The 17266-nt window shown below is 52.6% G+C and overlaps 2 protein-coding genes and 1 long non-coding RNA gene across 4 annotated transcripts; 1 reads left to right on the top strand and 2 right to left on the bottom strand.

Moving 5' to 3' along the window:
- Window positions 1-88: 88 nt before the first annotated feature.
- TM7SF2 (transmembrane 7 superfamily member 2) lies at window positions 89-4732 on the bottom strand. The gene is made up of 10 exons (XM_043451336.1): window positions 4532-4732; window positions 3974-4170; window positions 3814-3868; window positions 3029-3223; window positions 2846-2949; window positions 1551-1670; window positions 1293-1461; window positions 1014-1094; window positions 806-928; window positions 89-487 (listed from the first exon to the last, which is right to left on the bottom strand). Exons 1-10 carry the CDS (start codon window positions 4581-4583, stop codon window positions 327-329), a joined length of 1257 nt encoding a protein of 418 aa, XP_043307271.1. The 5' UTR covers window positions 4584-4732; the 3' UTR covers window positions 89-326.
- A 182-nt stretch (window positions 4733-4914) lies between these two features.
- On the bottom strand, window positions 4915-17266 carry VPS51 (VPS51 subunit of GARP complex). Of its 2 annotated transcripts, XM_043451333.1 has the most exons (10): window positions 17042-17266; window positions 16444-16573; window positions 8763-8909; window positions 8470-8689; window positions 7629-8346; window positions 7042-7257; window positions 6623-6841; window positions 6083-6204; window positions 5906-5993; window positions 4915-5299 (listed from the first exon to the last, which is right to left on the bottom strand). In XM_043451333.1, the coding sequence occupies exons 1-10, from the start codon at window positions 17264-17266 to the stop codon at window positions 5039-5041; spliced, it is 2346 nt and encodes a 781-aa protein (XP_043307268.1). In that variant the 3' UTR covers window positions 4915-5038. The 2 variants fall into 2 exon arrangements, with proteins under 2 accessions (XP_043307268.1, XP_043307269.1); XM_043451334.1 differs by lacking the exon at window positions 16444-16573 and having other exon boundaries at window positions 17042-17173.
- On the top strand, window positions 5296-16063 carry LOC122430617. Its single transcript, XR_006266356.1, has 4 exons — window positions 5296-5445; window positions 12023-12070; window positions 13944-13999; window positions 15868-16063. It is a non-coding gene; the product is annotated as an uncharacterized LOC122430617 (long non-coding RNA).

Raw genomic sequence — 17266 nt, 5'->3', positions numbered from 1 at the left:
CAAACTACCTGTCAGCTTCTCCTTGATCAGGGCTGACCCAGCCAGTCTTTTAAACAGCCTGGCCCCAGAAAGGAACAGAAGCAGCACCAAGGATTCCAGCTGTTTATCTAAGGAGGAAGAGCAGCCCCCTCCCCCCACTCCATTTTGGAGCACTGGCTTCATTTCCCCCTTGCTCCAGCCACCTATCAGTCTGTTCATCCCGGTGTTTTGGAGCCCAGGGCAGGGTAGGGTACAGGCCCTTGTGTCCCGGGTGCATCCAGACTCCTGGGTGAGTGTGCTGGCAGCTGGGCGGGCACGTGCCCCAACCTGGGGTGCCTGGAGCTGCTTCAGTAGACGTAGGGCACGATTCGGTAGGGCACACGCCGGCAGTATTCCTGCCAGGCCAGGCCGTACTTCTGCAGACACTGCCGCTCATCCCGGTCCTCACGGTGCACCAGCAGCGCAGTGAAGTAGAGGAGGTAGAAGTAGGGCAACAGGTGGAACACCCCTGTGGGGAAAGGGGTTTTTCTCACCACTCAACCAGCCCACCAGTTCACAAACGTTTCCGCCGCTAGTGGCTCACGGGGGTTGGGGGTGGGGGGGGATGGGGGGGCATGGGCTCAATAGTGAAAGGGCCAAAGTCTGCAGGGAGAGCTGGCATGCTAGGCTGTCCCAGAGGTCTGCCCAGCCACAGCCTGGGTACATCCCCAGCTCCCTGATTACTCCCTCCCCTGGGGTGCAGCCCTGTTCTCCATTCTGCACCCAGACTGGGCATCCTCTACCTTGGCCCAACACACATACTTGCGGCCCCTCTCAAATCACTCACCACACGGCAAGGACCAGGCCAGAGCCATGATGAGGTCTCCAAGGTAGTTGGGATGGCGGACCATACCCCACCACCCGGACACCAGCAGCCGTCGCCCTGTGGCTGTAGAGATGGTCTCAAGGTCTGGAGAAACACATAGCGGGATGGGGGAACCCTTGGAAGTCCAGCCGCCCCATCTCACTCATAGCACCCCAGAAACCCAGCTCACCAGCCACTCTGGGATCAGAAGGATTCTTTCGGAAGGTGTTTTTCTGAGAATTAGCTCCACGGAAGATGTAGTAACCAACAGCTGAAGGAAAGCATGAGCCGGCGGTCAGGGGCCTTCCATCTGACCCTGACCAACTACCCACAGCCTAGACTCAATCTGCCAGGAGACCGAGGACCCAGCCCTTAGCTTTAAAGAAGCATGTGAGGCTTAGCACCTACCCAGGGGGTGCTCAATAAATAATGAAAGGAGGAAGGGAAATGCTGCTCCTTCCCGACTGACCATTGATGAGGCAGATGAATGAGGCCAGGGGCCACCCCAGAGGCTGTGGGTGATACAGCAGGAACTGGGCCTGCAGGCTGTAGGTGAAGGGTACCCAGGCGAGGTCCCCAAAGGCCAGCATGAAGCCAAACCCGTCATGGATGATGTCCATGGTGGTCAGGACTGCCTCCTGCAGGGACAGGACCCAGACACACTGGCTCAGTCCCCGCAAAGTCCTCAGGCACCCTCCCCTGCCTCCCCGGCCCTGTCCTGCCTCACCTCGTACCAAAGGGCATCACCCACATACAGGAGCTGGAAACCGTTGACCAGCCACATGGCCAGTGAGGGACTCCCCCGAAGTTCTGCTTCCTGCATCAGCAAGGCCAGGTTGATGAGGACCTGGGGGTTAGGCGGAGGGTGAGACAGGGTAGTCCATCCCCAGTCCATTTCTACAAGGGTGACAGCGCCTGGAAAGGCAGCAACCAGCCTGTCCCCTTGTCTCAGCTCTCCGTCAACTAACTCTCCAGGCCTGTGTTGAGTGGCTCCAGCCGTGTCTCCAGGGGCAGAGAGACTGCATCTGTCCACCTCCTGACCTGTTTTTTCTTGCCTTGTCCTGCAGTGTTCCCTTTGGGAGAGCAGCATAGGGAGCAACTGGACACTTCAGGCTTGAGAGTTAGATCAGACCTAGTTTTGAATCTCAGCTTTGCCACCTGGGCAAGCTGCTCGCCCTCTCTAAAGCCTCCTTTCCTATCTCCACGTAGAAAATGGAGATAACCATGGACGTAATGTGTGCAGGGCTCAGCGCAGTGTGTTTGGCCATAGTAAGTGCTCGATAACGACTAGCTGGCATCGAGTCTGGACTGAGCACCCCATTCTGTAGCACTGGGCTTGGTGCGGTCAGTCAGGCTACCAATTCTAATCCTCACCATCATCTTGGGAGGAAGCTCCCACTTTACTCCATTTCACACATGAGGAAATAGCCTCAAAGGCCACGATCCAGGCCCCGGATGGGCACTCAGCATTCCTCCTGCCTCTGGATGAAGCAGTTTCCAGGGTGACAGGGACCTTGCCCAAAAGACCCTTCAGGAAATCGTGACCACAGACCAGTATGGGTGATTATAAACAAAAAACACAGTTGGCCTGTTGTCAAGGCCACCAATGATGGATAGGTTGCTAAGTCCATTGATGAGTTTGAAGTTCTGCACCGTTCTGACCTCTAGTAGCACAGAATCATCTCTTCGAAATAGATTTTGCACTTGACAGCTTTATTTAAAATTGTTTCTCCTAATTCCCTCCATGCTTTTTCCTCATAGCATCCCCTCACATGTGACATATTTTATTCCTGTTAGAATGTAGGCTTCATGAAGACAGACATTTTTTTTTTTTCTTCCCTGTAACTATGTTTTTCTTTTGTCTCTCAGTACCTGGAGCAGTGCTTAGAGCACATGATGGACTCAACAAATATTTGTGGAATGATTAATGACATGTCAGCACAATTCTGGCCCTGCCCTGCCCTGCTCACCCATCCCACCCCTCCCCCTGGTTGGAGGCCCACTTAGCCATGCCCAGCATACCCAGCCGATGAGGCCAGGCCGCAGTTCGCAGAAATATTTGAAGTCAAAGGAACAGATGCGTGGGTTGAGCTCCCGTCCCAGGAAAAAGTCGTAAATGAGATTGCCTGGAGAATAATGGAGGGTGAAGGTGCAAGCCAGTACCCCCATCTGCCTCTATCCTTACCCAACTGGGACTCCTCTCACCTGAGTTCCCCCCAGGTGCCAGGGCCGAGGCAGGGGCTACCAGAGCCTTCAGATACAAAAGGAGGCTGAAGATGAAGGCGGTGAGGGTGGCCGCAAATGCCAAGGGCAAGAGCATTTCTGGGAGTGCGCTCAAGGGCAGCCCGGCTGACACCCCCAGGCCCACCAAGAGGGCTGTCAGCATCAGGGCCTGGAAGCCTAAACAACAGCACAAGGTGAGTCTTGGGATTGAGACCCTCCACCTCCCCCAAGCCCCACGCCTAAACACATAAACACACACACACACACACACCCCTGAGTGTCCTGGGATTAAGACCCTCCCCTAAGTGTCCTGGGATTGAGACCCTCCACCTCCCCCACGCCCCACCCCAAACACACACACACACACACACACCCCTAAACACACACACACACACCCCTAAACACACACACAATCAGGGTCTGGAAGCCTGAACAGCAGCACAAGGTGAGTCCTGGGATTGAGACCCTCCACCTCCCCCACACCCCCCCACACACCCTAAAGGGAGGTCGCAGACCTAGCCAGTAATCTGACACTTTGGCTCTTGGAAGGATCACCCCAGCCACTTCTCTGAGTAGCAGCAAGTGCTAGGAATGGAGGAAGGAGGGGTGTGGAGAGGACCAGTGAAACCCCCTATATCTGTCCTGGGCGTAAAAGAGGCGTAAAACCAGAGTTTGGGGTCGTGGGCGCATCTCCATGACCTTCCCATTGGGCCTGGGGCTCCTCCCCCAAACCCGCAGCTCCACGCAAGGACCCAGCCCCCAGGCACCGTTAATGGGGTAGCGCAGTCGACTTTTGTCCTTCAGTTCCTGCCCCTCAGCCACCTGCGGGCACAAAGCGGTTCTGATAAGGACTGAGGGGGGCCTTCCTTCTGGCGGAGCCCCCACCCTCCGCCGCCTCCCCCGCGCGTTCGCGAGCAGAGGCCACACCTTGCGTGCCGGCAAGAGGTAGAGCGCCGCCTGCAGGCCGAGCCAGGTGAGACAGAGCAACAGTGCCCACGGGCTCCACAGCTCCTCCAGTCCCGGCAGGTAGGGGGGTGGGCCCAGGAGGCGCGCCGGGCCCGAGCGGGCCACCAGTAGCAGGTGGAACATCGTGACCGGGAGCAGCAGCATCAGCGCCGCGGCGCCTGGGGAAGGGGGCGATCGCGTCCGGGGGTCCGCTCTCCCTGACCCCCACAGGCACCCTGTCGTATCCAGGGCCCCCTCGGCATTCCCACTGCCATCTTCCATATCCAGTTCTCAGGCCTTGGTCCCCGTTCTGACTTCTATCCTGCTCCCCTCGAGGACTCCGCTCATGTTTCCCCGAGTCGGCCCAGTCCACTGCACAAACCCCCAGCTCTGCAACCCCTTCCTTCTCCAGACACTCCCCTGCAAACCCCTAGATCCCACTGCCTCCCGATACCCCTCAAAGTCTTTCACCCTCAGATCCCTCCAGTTCTCCCTCTAAGTCTCAGGCCTTAAAAGTACCCCCTCTCTGTGCCCCATTACCCAAGGGTCCTCCGAATTCCAGCGGGGCCCGAGAACCCTGAGGAGAGGCCATGGTCTCCGCTGCGCTGGGGGTTGGAACCTCTCAAACGTCTGTCAAGGAAACGCAGCCCACCCCATCCCCCAGGAGACCAGCTCGCTGCCGAGGAGGACCGAGCCCAGCTGGGCTTGCACCTGTCTGGGCAGCAGACAGCGACCGCTTTTGTCCCGAGGTCTTTAAATGGACCCGCCCCCGGCCCATGCTGGGCCCAGCGGGTCAGCCAATCGGCTCTCGGGGGCGAGACCGACGCGAGCACCTCCAAAGCCGCCTCTGCAGTCTCAGGCAGGCTCACAGCTCCACCCCAGTCCTCCAAGTCCCGCCCCGCCTCCCCGCAAGTGACAGAGAGGAGGAGACAGCACGACTTTATTAGGCAGTAGGCAGAGCTTGAGGGGAAGGGCCGCCGGGGCAGCAGACCAGGGGATGGGAGGATTGGGGCGACTGGACAAGCCCGCGTAAGGCCGTGACGGAACCTAGCCGCGTTCACAGATGACCTCAACGACACTGGGTTCCATGGGCACTGGGTCCGGGCAGCGCAGGGCAGCTGAAGCCACCACTTCGTCCAGCAGCAGGTGCACAAGCTCCTCATCGGCCACGAAGCGCCACAGGTAGAGCTGCAGGAAGTGGCAGTCCACCTGCACCTGCTGCAGCCCGAAGCGCCCGAAGGTGCGCAGCCGCACGCACTCCAGCAGTGTCTTCAGGCTGATCTTGATGATGCCGGTCAGCACCGACACCTGTGGATGGGGACACGGGGATGCAGAGCCGCTACAGCAGGTGCTGGGCGGGTGCGGGATCCCTGAGGGCACCGCGTTCTGTGCAGGGGCCAGGGAGCCAGCAAAATGCCAGTGGCTGTGATGGGGTAGAAAGTCCCAAAACCCAGGTAAGCGGGAAATAGGATGTTTGCCTCATCACCTGGAGGGGAGCAGACAAGGGCCCAGCGATCTGAGGCAGAGATGGGGTCAGCAGGGACTTAGGGAGGGGAAAGGCTTACTACCTTGGAGAGAGAGCACCAGGTCCCTGAGCGTGGGCTGGGTGGGGGCAGAGATCATGGGGTGAACGGCCATCCCCAGGGAGGACCTACGACTATGGAGGGCGTAAGAACAAGGGCAAAGAGGTAGTCTAGGTGACCCCTCAGACGCAGGCTTAGAGCACACCCAGGGCAAGGCCAAGGGCGATGAGACGGTCGTCGTGGGGTGCTGGGTGAGCACTCGCTCCCAGACACATTTCCCAGAAACAGACGAGGGGACTGAGTCCCAGGGCTTCCTGGGGCCAGTGTGGGGCTGCTTCAGCCAACCTTCCCAAGGGTCCCAGGGAAGGCAGGGTCACTGGGGAATTCGAACCTTATTGAACTCCACAGGGCTGAACACGTCGATTCGCTCAGAGAACAGCTTCTGAATGTTGCTCAAGAGGTTGGTGTCCATTGGGGCACTGGATGGGGGGAGAGAAGCCATCAGAGCCCACCCCTGCACCCGTCTTCCTTCCCCCCCCCCTCCCGGGGGTACCCTGACCAGCCAGACCTGGGTGTATAGCTGGGTGCGTAGCGGCCCTGCTGCCTGGAGCTGCTGTAAACCGAGAAGGTCCTCTTGCTGGAGTCGCTGCTCTGGGCCTTGCGAACACCCTCCTCATACAGGAGCCCCACCTGGTGGCAGAAGGAGGAACTGCAAGGAGGCCAGAGCATGGGGAACTTCCAGCCCACCGAGGATGCCCTGTTACACTCATATGCTACAAGAATCACATGTTATAAAATAAACACAAGGTAGTTGGGGGGCGGGTAGGGGCCATGCCTCGCTGGCGCCCAGTCATTATTTACAGAACCAGTGGAGTGCAGCAAAGATGGAGCACGAGTTGGTACTGACGCCCAGCCTTCAGTGTCAGCCCTGCCCTGATTTCCCGGGTGACTCTGGGCCTCAGCTTCCTCCTCTGAGGTTTAACAGGGGTGATGATGCCACCATGGCTGAGGCAGGAGGAGGCCAGAGATGCAGGCACTGCCTGACCCCAGCTGTCTTGATCCTTAGAGGGCTGGTCCCCCAGCACCGCTGGCCAGCCTGGAGCAGCACCTGCACATCGATGGCTGTCGTGTCCTCCACCACCCGCTTCATGACAGCACGCACGTTCCGAGGCTCCAGGGTACTGAGCCAGTCCCGTGTCTCCACGCTCTTGCGCAGCATCTGCGATATGACCAGGCCCTGCACCTTCACGTAGTGGGTCAGCAGGCGTCGTGCCGTCTCCCTGGCCTCCGCACACAGTGTGCTCACAGGCGTCACTGGAGACTGATCCTGAGCCACGGATGCAGAGGACAGGCAGTCAGTGGGTCCTGGGGGCAGGCTCTGCAGCCAGTGCCCACCAGGGGCCGGGCACAGGCTAGGCAAGGGGGAGGCTGAGTTGGGCACAGGCAGCCCTAACTATGAGGGCACTGACCAGTCCCCTGTGTTCCTAGCTTCACCACCCCCTACCTTGCTATGAGCTAGCAGTTCACCTGCACCAGAAACTGTTCATCCGTGAGGGTGAGGATGTAGGAGATGGTGGCCGTCTCGTAGTCCAGGCAGAGGCGGGAGAGCAGCAGGAGCAGGGCAGGGGGCGTGGCACCCCCCTTCTCCCCGGGGCTGTCGCAGAAGCTCTGAGCCGTCTGGCACATGGAGCGGATGAAGCCCACGATGAGGCTCTCGCGGACGCCCTGGCTGCAGAACTCGCCCTGTGAGGAGGAGGGGGCCTAGATACACAGCAGGTCCCCTCTTCCAGGCAGAGGCTGCCAGTGATGTCTACTGGGACCCCAAGTGCCGTGGCCTCTATCATCCTGTTTCCGGTACCTGAGAGCAGCTCCCCTGCTTGGAGAAGGGACTGCAAGGGGGCAAAGCCTGCACTGGGGACCCTGCTTGCAAATGCCCTCAGAGCCTGCCCCACCCCTCCAGGCTGTGGCAGTCTTCAAGACAGCCTGAAACCACATCCAGCCTGCTGGGGCAAAGACTGAGGGCCCTGGAGCTGTCAAGCCACATGCAGGATGAACAAAAGAATGCCCCAAAAAGGAGAAAGAAAAAAAAAAAGGATGCCCAGGGACAGGCGTACCCGGAAGTAGGGCTTGTTGGAGAAAGACACCTCCTTGGCGGTGAAGAGGTGCACAGAAGCCAGCGAGGCCTTAATGTGGCTCAGGATGGAACTGGCCACATTGGCCAGCAGCTCCGCCAGGCCGGGGCCTTCCTTCCCAGCAATTCGAGGGGCGGCCAGCGCCTGCCGCACATCCGTCAGGCTGCCCAGGAAGGCCGCCTGCAGGCCCTGCAGATGGTGGCCCAGGCGCTCGCGGGCCACGCGCTCCACGATCTCAGTGGCGGCCTCCGCCAGCCCGGCAGCGGCCAACAGGGCCCCGGGTGCGCGCAGGCGCCGGTGGAAGCGGTCCAGCGCCCGCACCAGCAGGGAATTGTCTCCGCCGCCCTGCTCCTGCGCCAGCCGCCGCTCCACCAGCGCGAAGTAGCGGCTGCCCAGCTCCCGGGCAAAGGCTGCTAGCTTCTCGGCGCCCGCTGGGCCCTGGGCCGCAAACAGCTCCTGGTAGGCCGCCGCCACCTGGCAGAGGCCACCGACAAAGCCGCTGCCGCCGTGGTCAGTGAACTCTAAGACGTCGGGAGCCGGAGGGGAGGGCCCCAGCTCCGCCTCCAGGCTTCTCAGCTCCTCCTCCAGCCGCCCTCGGGCGTGCGCCAGGAACTCCTCGCACAGCTCCTCCGCGGGCTCGCCCAGAGCCAGCAGCAGCTCCACGCACTCGGCTTGCTCAGGGGCGCCAGAGCCGCCCTCCCTGCAGGAAGGGAGACAGAGGTGAAGGGCAGGAAGGCAGAACTCAGGGCAGGGTTGGGGGTGGGTAGGGGAGGAGCAGACCCGGGAGCCCAGCGGCGGTGGCATGGTGGCCCAGGACCCACACCTGAAGCGCTGCCGAAGCTGCTGGGCCAGGCGAGCCGTAATGACCTGGCAATCGTCCTGGATGGCGCGGAAGGAGGGCAGGTGCTGGTACTGCTGCAGCACGGCCCGCGCGCGGCCCTGGTATCGCACGGCCTGCCCGTAGGCGCCCAGCTCCACGCACTTGGTGAGGCGCGAGGGCAGCTCGAAGAGGAACTGCAGCTTCCGCAGCAGCGCGTGGACCCCTGGAGGACAGGCGGAGGTGGTGTCAGCCTCAAGGGTGGCCCACTTTAACACCGGCTCTGGGGCGCGGCCCACCTGCCAGCTTGGTGATGCGCTCGTGGCGGTCCTGCAGCGTGGCGCTGATGCGCGCGCTGAAGTCCGTGATCACCGCCATGTTGGTGGCCAACCGGTCCATCTCATCCTCCATCTTCCGGAAGTCGTTCTTCATCTTCCGGATGGTGTCTGGGACGACAGGGGCGCAGGAGAGGGAAAGGCGGGTGACTACGGGCGCAGGCGGGACTCAGCTTGACACGCGGTCCGGGTGCCCTCACACACACTTGCCCCTTCCCCCCAACCCCGGACGCGCCTGAGCTCACTCCTGGAGGGTCACATGGATGACTTGGTGCTTGAAATGGGCGGCAGTGGTGCTTGGTCACCAGGCGCCAGGGTGAGGTGTCATGTCAGTGCCCCAAAGATTTGTTGGGCAACCGCTGTGTGCCCCAGGCTTGGATGCAGAGAGAAGATGGCCCATGAAGCCACAGTCTTTGCTCTCAGAAGATGCCCAGATTCAAAGGAGGGACCGGGACCTGTCCGCTGGGTCCCAGGGGCATCCTCTATGCCCAGCACCCTGCCTGGCACAGGGCAGAAAGTAAATACTTGTGCACCCTTATCTTTTTCCTGGACTTACAAGCCGTTGGCCTTCTGGAACACGACTGACTGTCTCTGAAGGGCCCTTCCTCTTCAGTCCTGACAGAAACCTACCTAAAGAGACTGTTCTTCCTTTCCACCCAGGTGCTCAGGGCTTGGCCCCTTAAAGCTCCTACACAGCTGCTGCTTCTACCTTTGAAGACCATGGCATTGAACCACACCCCTTCTTGTTGCCATCCCACTGTCCTCTCTGCCGTGTCTCTCAGTTTGGGATCACTTTCACCTCCTTGAGCATCCACGAGGATGAAGCTTAGGACATTACTGATTCTGTTTGCTGACCTCCTTAACTCCATCAGTTCCTGCCTCTGTCTCATCCATGCCACCCTCTGCTTGCCCTCACTAAGAACTGCCTCCTCTAAAACCTCAAAGCTTCCCTGGTGGTCCAGTGGTTAAGAATATGCCTGCTAATGCAGGGGACACAGGTTAGACCCCTGGTCTGGGAAGATCTCATATCCTGAGGAGCAACTAAGCTGGAGTGCTCCAGCTACTGGGTGCGTGAGCCGCCAGTACAGAAGCCTATGTTCCCTAGAGCTGGTGCTCCCCAACAAGAGAAGCCACCTCAATGAGAAGTCTGTGCACTGAAATGGAGAGAGGTCCCTGCTGGCCACAACTAGACAAAGCTCTTGCATGGCAACAAAGACCCAGAGCAGCCAAAAATAAGTGTGTGTGTGTGTGTGTATATATATATATATATTTTTAATTTAAAAACATTTAAAAAATAAAATAAAACCTCAGCTTCAAGTCTCACTGCCCTCTGTAATCCCAACCACTCATCCTGTGGACCACACTCTAAAATTCCTTTGGCTTTTTCAGGAACTCCAGACTCACTGGCCCAACCACTGGTCACTACCTGCAATACCTCTCGTGGCTGCACTTCCCTCCTCACTCCTCTTAGAATCGGTGGGCCCCCACCAGCACTATCACCCATTTGCAAGCCCCCTTGCCTCTCCTGACCCCGACTCCCATTATTTATCAGCAAGACCCTACCACAGGTTAAGCCCAATTAGCAACCCACCGCCTAAGAAGGAACAGTTGAAAATGGGCCACAAAATCACACCAACTGGCCTTCCCTTAATGTTCCTGAATAGGACTTAGGTCCCAAAGCAGTACTGCATATTGGTCAGCCATCCTTCAGATGAGTCTGTGTTCCCATTTTCCAAGCTAACATTTTCTCCTCAGTCCTCAAAACTCCAATATATGCCAACTCTCAAATGGTGACCCTGATTCACACTTCACAGGGAAAATACAAGTAAACATCAACTCCTTCCAAATCTGCAGAGTGAATGGACCTCGATGGGGTCTCCTCCAGTCCCGTGGCTGTGCTGACTCAGACACTTCTGTCTCCGGGCCTGACCAGAGCCCTGCGAACAACTTACTTAACACCTTGATGCAGATGGCAAATGGGCACCTCAAATATGACAGGTCCAAAACAGAATTCTTGACTCTCCCCAGACCTGTTCCTCCACTAATCTTTTCCATTCTGGCTCCTTGCCATTTCTTAAAGAGTCATCTTTGATTTTTATCTCTCCTTTACCCTACATTCAGTCCATCAGCAAGTTGTGTAAAGTTTATCTCCAACATTTTCTTTTCAAGTCACTATCCTTTCTTGTCTAAATACTTCTAGCATTTCCCAACTGACTTTCCTAACTCCACTCTGGAACTCATCATCAATATGTGTAACAGAGAGCAAAGAGGATGAAATGGAAACATATCTATTATAGGAGACTTTAATCCACTTTCGTCAATCCATGACAGATCAAAAAGACAAAAGCCAAATGAAGCTACAGAAGACCTAAATAACACAATAGGGAAGACCTACTTGATTTATAATCAAGATTCCATAATACACCAAAACCTTACCATGTATTAGGTCATAAAGGAAATCTCAATAAATTTACAGAAGAAACTGAAGTGGTACAAAAAGCATTCTCTGATCACAATGCAATGAAATTGGAGATTAATAACAAAACTAAAAAATAAAAAGATCCCATTATTTAGAGAAAATCCTCACTCTTCTCAACTATTGGATCAAAAAGGAAATCAAAACAAAGGAAGCTGGGTCTTCGTTGCTGTGCTCGGGCTTTTCTCTTGTTGCGGAAAGTGGGGGCTACTCTTTCTTGCGATGCTTGGGCTTCTCACTGCAGCGGCTTCTCTTGTTGCAGAGCATGGGCTCGAGGGTGTGCAGGCTTCCAGTAGTTGCGGTGCCCGGGCTCTGGAGCACAGGCTCAGTAGCTGTGGCACATGGTCTTCGTTCCTCCATGGCATGTAGGATCTTCCTGGACCAGGGATAGAAACCATGTTTCCTGCGCTGGCAGACGGAGTCTTTACCACCAGGGAAGGCCTGCTACACCTTCTTGAATTATTATTTCTCCTTTATGGCAATATTTTTTTTTTTAATCTATTTGTCTACTTTCTAATTGCTATGGTTTTATTTTTCACTTGTTAAATAATATTCAAACATAAAAGTGATCCATTTAGGAATTCATTTATTATGCATAATAATGTTTATCTTTTATAGACATGTAGCTCTTTCAAAAGCTACCACAGGTACTAGGACAAAAAACCTGATTTTTTGTTTTTTAAACTATAGACTTTATTTAGATTTCATGGATTTTTCCACTAATGTTCTCTGTTTTTTTTTCCTCCAGGATCCAGTCCAGGATTCCATGTTGCCTAAGCCTGACTATTTGGGAAAGGTAGTATCTGTCAGGTTTCTTCACTGTAACATCACTGTTTTTCCTTTCTATACCCTGTTTCTTAAAGTGAAAGTGAAAGTGAAGTCGCTCAGTTGTGTCCGACTCTTTGCGACCCCATGGACTGTAGCCTACCAGGCTCCTCCGTCCATGGGATTTTCCAGGCAAGAATACTGGAGTGGGTTGCCATTTCCTTCTCAAAAAAAAAAAACCTGATTTTTTAAAAGTTATTTTTAGATTTGCTTTGTGTTTGAAACAAGGCATTAAACATTGTGTTTCACCTATAAAATTTTGACTGAGTTATGTAGCATTTCATTACCTGTTTCCCCATTTGTAAAATGGATATATAGTTAACTACTTCATAGATGTGTAAGAATTTAATCAATATATGCTAAGCACCTCAGTGATTTTATATTAAACACTCAATAAATATTGTCTAGTATTAGCCAAAGTTGCTATTATTTATAATTACTAATAAATCGGTTATTACAAAAAAAATTCTATTCAATTAATCTGAAAGCTTACCCAATATCAGTATTATACTGTCTTGATTTTGTAGATTTGTAGTAAATTCTGAAACCAAGAAATGTGAGTCCTCCAACTTTGTTCTTTTTCAAGATTTTTTGGCTATTCTGGATCTCCTGCATTTCCTTATAAATTTTAGGATCAGCTTGTCAATTTGCGCAAATAAAGGCATTTGGAATTTTGATAGGAACCGCACTGAATCTGTAGATCAGTTTGGAAGTATTGCCACCTTAAATATTAAATGATAAGTTTTCCAGTCTATGAATATGGGATATCTTTTTATTTATTTAGGTATCCTTTAATTTCTTTCAACACTGTTTTAGTTTTCAATGTACAAGTCTTATACTTGTACAGGTGGTAACATCCCCTTTCTCATTCCTGGTTGTAGTAATTTGAATATTCTCTCATCTTTTCTTGGTCTAGCTAGGTTTGTCAATTTTGTTGAGCTTTTCAAAGAACCAACTTTTGGTTTCATTGATTTTTCTCTATTGTTTTCTATGCTTTTAATTCTAATCTTTATTATTTCCTGACTTTTACCTGCTTTGGGTTTAGTTTGCACATTTTTCCTCTTAACTTTCTTAGGTAGTAGGTTATTGATTTAAGATCTCTCTTTATTTTTAAAACATTATTTTTGGCTGCGTTGGGTCTTCGTTGCTGTGCACAGGCTTTCTTTAGTTGCGGTAAGCAGGGGCTACTCTCTAGTTGCAGCACGTGGGCTTCTCATTGAGGAGGCTTCTCTTGTTGCAGAGCATGGGCTCTAGAGCTCACAGGCTTCGGTAGTGGCGCACAGGCTTAGCTGCCCCAAGGCATGTGGAAACTTGCTGGACTAGGGGTGGAACCCATGTCCCCTGCATTGGCAGGTGGATTCTTAACCTCTGGACCTTCAGGGAAGTCCTCTCTTTTTTAATGTAAGCACGTACAGCTATAAATTTCCCTCCTAGCACTGCTTTGGCTTCATCTCATAGGGTTTGGAATGTTGTTTTCATGTTCATTCATCTCAAAGCATTTTCTGATTTCTTTGTGATTTTTTTCCTTGACACATTGGTTACTTAGAAGCATACTGTTTAATTTTGACAAATTTGCAAATTTCTCAAATTCTTTTCTGTTATTGATTTATAATTTAATTCCACTATGTTCAGAGAACACTAATCACTTGATTCCAATGCTGTTAAATTTATTGAGACTTGTATGGCCTACGATATGGTCTGTCCTGGAGAATGTTCCATGTACACTTAAGAAGAATGTGTATTCTGATGTTGTTGCAGGAGAGGGTTTTGTATGTGCCTGTTAGGTCTATTTGGTTTAAGTGTTGTTTTTTGTTTTTTAAAATTTATTTATTTTTAATTGAAAGGTATATTGCTTTGCAGTATTGTGCTGGTTTCTGCCATACGTCAACATGCATCAGCCGTAAGTATACGTATGTCCCCTCCCTCTTGAACCTCCTTTCCACCTCCCACCCTATCCCACCCCTCTAGGTTGTCAAAGAGCCCCAGTTTAAACTCCCTGAGTAAGTGCTGTTTAAGCCTTCTATTTTCTTGCTGTCTTTCTGTCTAACTGTTCGCTCCATTTTTTGAAGGTGGGATATGGACATTTCTAACTATTATTGCTGAATTTCTGTCTTTAATTCTATCCAATTTTGCTTTATCTATTTGGGATTCTGTTGTTAGGTTCATAAGTGTTTATATTTGTTAACATCTTAATGAGCTGACTGTTATAAAATGTCCTTCTTTCTCTTTAGTAACAGTCTTTGTCTTAAATATTATTTTGTCTGAATTGGTACTACTATCCCAACTCTCTTCTGGTTACTGTTTGCATGAAGTATCTCTAGAGTTCTTATGATCAAGACCAAAATCCTTATTTTGTCTACAAAGGGCCCTCCTGATGGGGCCCCACAGGCTCCTCCAGGTTCATGTCATGCCTACTCCCCTTAAAAACAAAAACAACAAAAAACCTAGCCCGTTATGTTTCCACTCTTACACCAGATCTTCTTGCAGTTTCTCGGGCACCACATCCGCCATCCAGTGTTCAAGTTGAAAGTAGCGCATTCTGCTTATTCAGAGCTCCTCAACACCACGTCCTGTCAGTGTTTCCCCTAACACTTCTCAGTTTACTCATCACTGCCCATCTCCACCATTATCATCCTGGAGCAAGCTCCCAGAATCTCTGGTCTGGACTACTGAGATGGTCTCACTCTAACCACCTCTCCAATCTACTCCTTCCAATGCTCCCTCTAGGAGCTAGAGGGATCTTTTCAAAACAAAAATCATAACAGCTTGATTAGCTAAGTATGCTTTAGATAAAGGTTAGATTCCTTACTGTGCTCTGGAAGGTCTCTCTATCACACCTATCCACCTGACTGGCTCTGGCCACAGTCTGCTTTCCCTCCTGCTACAGTAGATGGGCTCCTGACCTTGTGTTCAGGTGAACCTCTCCAATGTGCACTGCTCAATCCCCTCCTTCTTTCCTGAGGACCTTGCCTCTGTAGTTTCTCCCTCTCTTGCATCACTGATGAGCACTCCATGAGCTAACATATTGGTCAAGCTTATCAATTTCTTAGAATGCTTTTCTTCATTTATCTTCTAAGACACCCAGGGTCCTGGTTGTTCTCAAACTTTCCCAAATGTTTGCTCCTTTGAAAAAGAAGATTTGTGAGATTTTCCTTCGTGACTTCCAAATCTTAGGATGCCCCAGGCTTCAGTCCCCAGGCCTCTTCTCTCTGTACACTCCCTCCCTAGATCTCATCATGTTCCACTTGTGTCTCAAGTTCCAGCCTTCTCTGAACTCCAGATCCCTCAACTAACAAACTTTTAAGAATCTTGAGCCATTCTACTTTTCCACTGCACCCACCCTGGTCCATACAACCAGCGCCTTGCCTGAACCGTTAAAACAGCCTTCTAATGTGTGTCTCTACCATCCTTGCCTCCCTATAGTCTACTTTCAACAGGGGACAGAAGGGTCCTTTTAAAACAAAAGTCAGGTCACCCCATCTTCTGTTCATTTCATCTCACTCAGAGTAAAGATAATATACACTGCAGATAGACGCACAAGATCTGCCTCTAGAACTAAGTACATGTGGGTCCAAAATTATTACACAAGTCTGAGCAGTACATTTCCCCAACACAGGACAGAAGCTAGTGTGGATGAAAGCTGAACACTGTCTAGCACTGTCTTGAACAGAGAATAAAGCGAACAGAAGGGGGTGGAGGGACGCCTTTCCATGATCTTTGTTCCTTAGTGACATACATTTTCTGTCTCTTTGCTTCATTTACAAAAAGAGAAAGGAAGAAGAAAAGGGGAAAGAGGAAGGAAGAAAGGAAAGAAGAGAGAGAAAGAAGAAAAGAGAGAAATAAGCCCATTCTTGATTCAGACTTGAAACAAAAGAAAGCTACCACTAATGAAAGAAACTGTTACTGAGACTTCCTTAGTGTCAGAGATTCTACGTGCTTCAGATAAATTAATTTCTTTTTAAAATTTCATTTTGTCCTTTTTTCCCTTTTGGTCCTCAAAACAACCCTCTGAGAACAGTTATTACCTCAATGGTTATCAAACCACAAAAGCTCTAAGAGAGAGATGAGAGTGGATTCGCGTCAGGGCAGGACTATAATCTGGGTCTGCTCTGTCTAAACCCTCTGCTGGCTTCCCCAACACTGAAGGAACTGGGGCATGTGGGACTGTGAGGATTTGTGTCCCAGTCTCGGGAAGATCCTCTGGAGAAGGAAATGGCAACCCACTCCAGTACTCTTGCCTGGAAAATCCCATGGATGGAGGAGCATGGTAGGCTACAGTCCATGGGGTCGCAAAGAGTTGGACACGACTGAGCGACTTCACTCACTCACTCACTCAGGAATCACCTGTCGCTGAGATGAACTTGTTGTAGTTCTCATAGACCAAGGTCTGCATGTCGCTGTCTAGAGCCCGGATCTGCCGCACCATGTCCGTCTCACTGTCCATCAGTTGGGCCAGTGGGCACTCTCTACGCAGCTGGAGGAAATTAGGTGGTTAGTGTTCAGGACAGGGGGCACTCATGTCCCCAACTGGTAGGCTTTTGGTGCAAGAAAATCCTGATCCCACCCCTGTTAAGAATTTCAGACAAGGAAACTATAAGTGGCATAGCTCGAGAGTTACCAGGTTAGACTCTACTTGAGGTCTGTCAGCATTTCAAATCCTCAGATTTAGCAAGTCCTGGTCCTTCCTATGCCAGTCAGCGCCTGGGACACGCCCCCTATTTCGGGTCTATCTGAACATCAGCCCAGGAGACCTCAGACTTCACACCACCTCAGGCCAGTTCAAGTCTGCCCACGCACCCTTATCCTCCAGTTCTGCCCCTACAGCTCCGCCAAGGGCTGTCCTGCTTTTATGAACCCTTCCTCCCACACCCCCGCAAAAAGTCGGAGGCATGATCTGGGGCGTAATATATCAGGGGCCTGTTCCCCCTCCCCCTACACACACCTTATCCAGGTATACTTCCGGGTCGAAGTGCGCCCCATTGAGATCTGTAGGGTCCAAGGGGTCCGGCCCCGAGGGGCGTCCCGCCGCTTCCCCCTCTGAGAGGCCGTAGTAAAGCTTCAGCATTCCGTGCGCCTTCCGCCGACGTTCTGGAGCCTCCGCCTCGGGTCCTTCCGGGGAGTCCCCAGGTCCAGACCCTGGGCCAGGCGCAGCGGCTGCCGCCGCCAT

Source organism: Cervus canadensis, chromosome 29 (genome assembly GCF_019320065.1).
Source record: "Cervus canadensis isolate Bull #8, Minnesota chromosome 29, ASM1932006v1, whole genome shotgun sequence".
Classification (NCBI taxonomy): domain Eukaryota; kingdom Metazoa; phylum Chordata; class Mammalia; order Artiodactyla; family Cervidae; genus Cervus; species Cervus canadensis.
This window is presented reverse-complemented; position numbering and strand designations above follow the sequence as displayed.

What these genes read in the sequence shown, in the direction of transcription:
- TM7SF2 (XM_043451336.1), bottom strand. Translation starts at nt 4,583, where the DNA reads ATGGCCTCTCCTCAGGGTTCTCGGGCCCCGCTGGAATTCGGAGGACCC. An exon ending in GGCCTGGCCTCATCGGCTGG is followed by an intron (nt 1,671 to 2,845) that starts GTATGCTGGGCA and finishes CCTAACCCCCAG; the next exon opens with GTCCTCATCAACCTGGCCTT. An exon ending in GGCCTGGTCCTTGCCGTGTG is followed by an intron (nt 488 to 805) that starts GTGAGTGATTTG and finishes CTTTCCCCACAG; the next exon opens with GGGTGTTCCACCTGTTGCCC.
- VPS51 (XM_043451333.1), bottom strand. Translation starts at nt 17,266, where the DNA reads ATGGCGGCGGCAGCCGCTGCGCCTGGCCCAGGGTCTGGACCTGGGGAC. An exon ending in CGGAAGTATACCTGGATAAG is followed by an intron (nt 16,574 to 17,041) that starts GTGTGTGTAGGG and finishes AATTTCCTCCAG; the next exon opens with CTGCGTAGAGAGTGCCCACT. An exon ending in CCAACAAGCCCTACTTCCGG is followed by an intron (nt 7,258 to 7,628) that starts GTACGCCTGTCC and finishes TCCTCCTCACAG; the next exon opens with GGCGAGTTCTGCAGCCAGGG.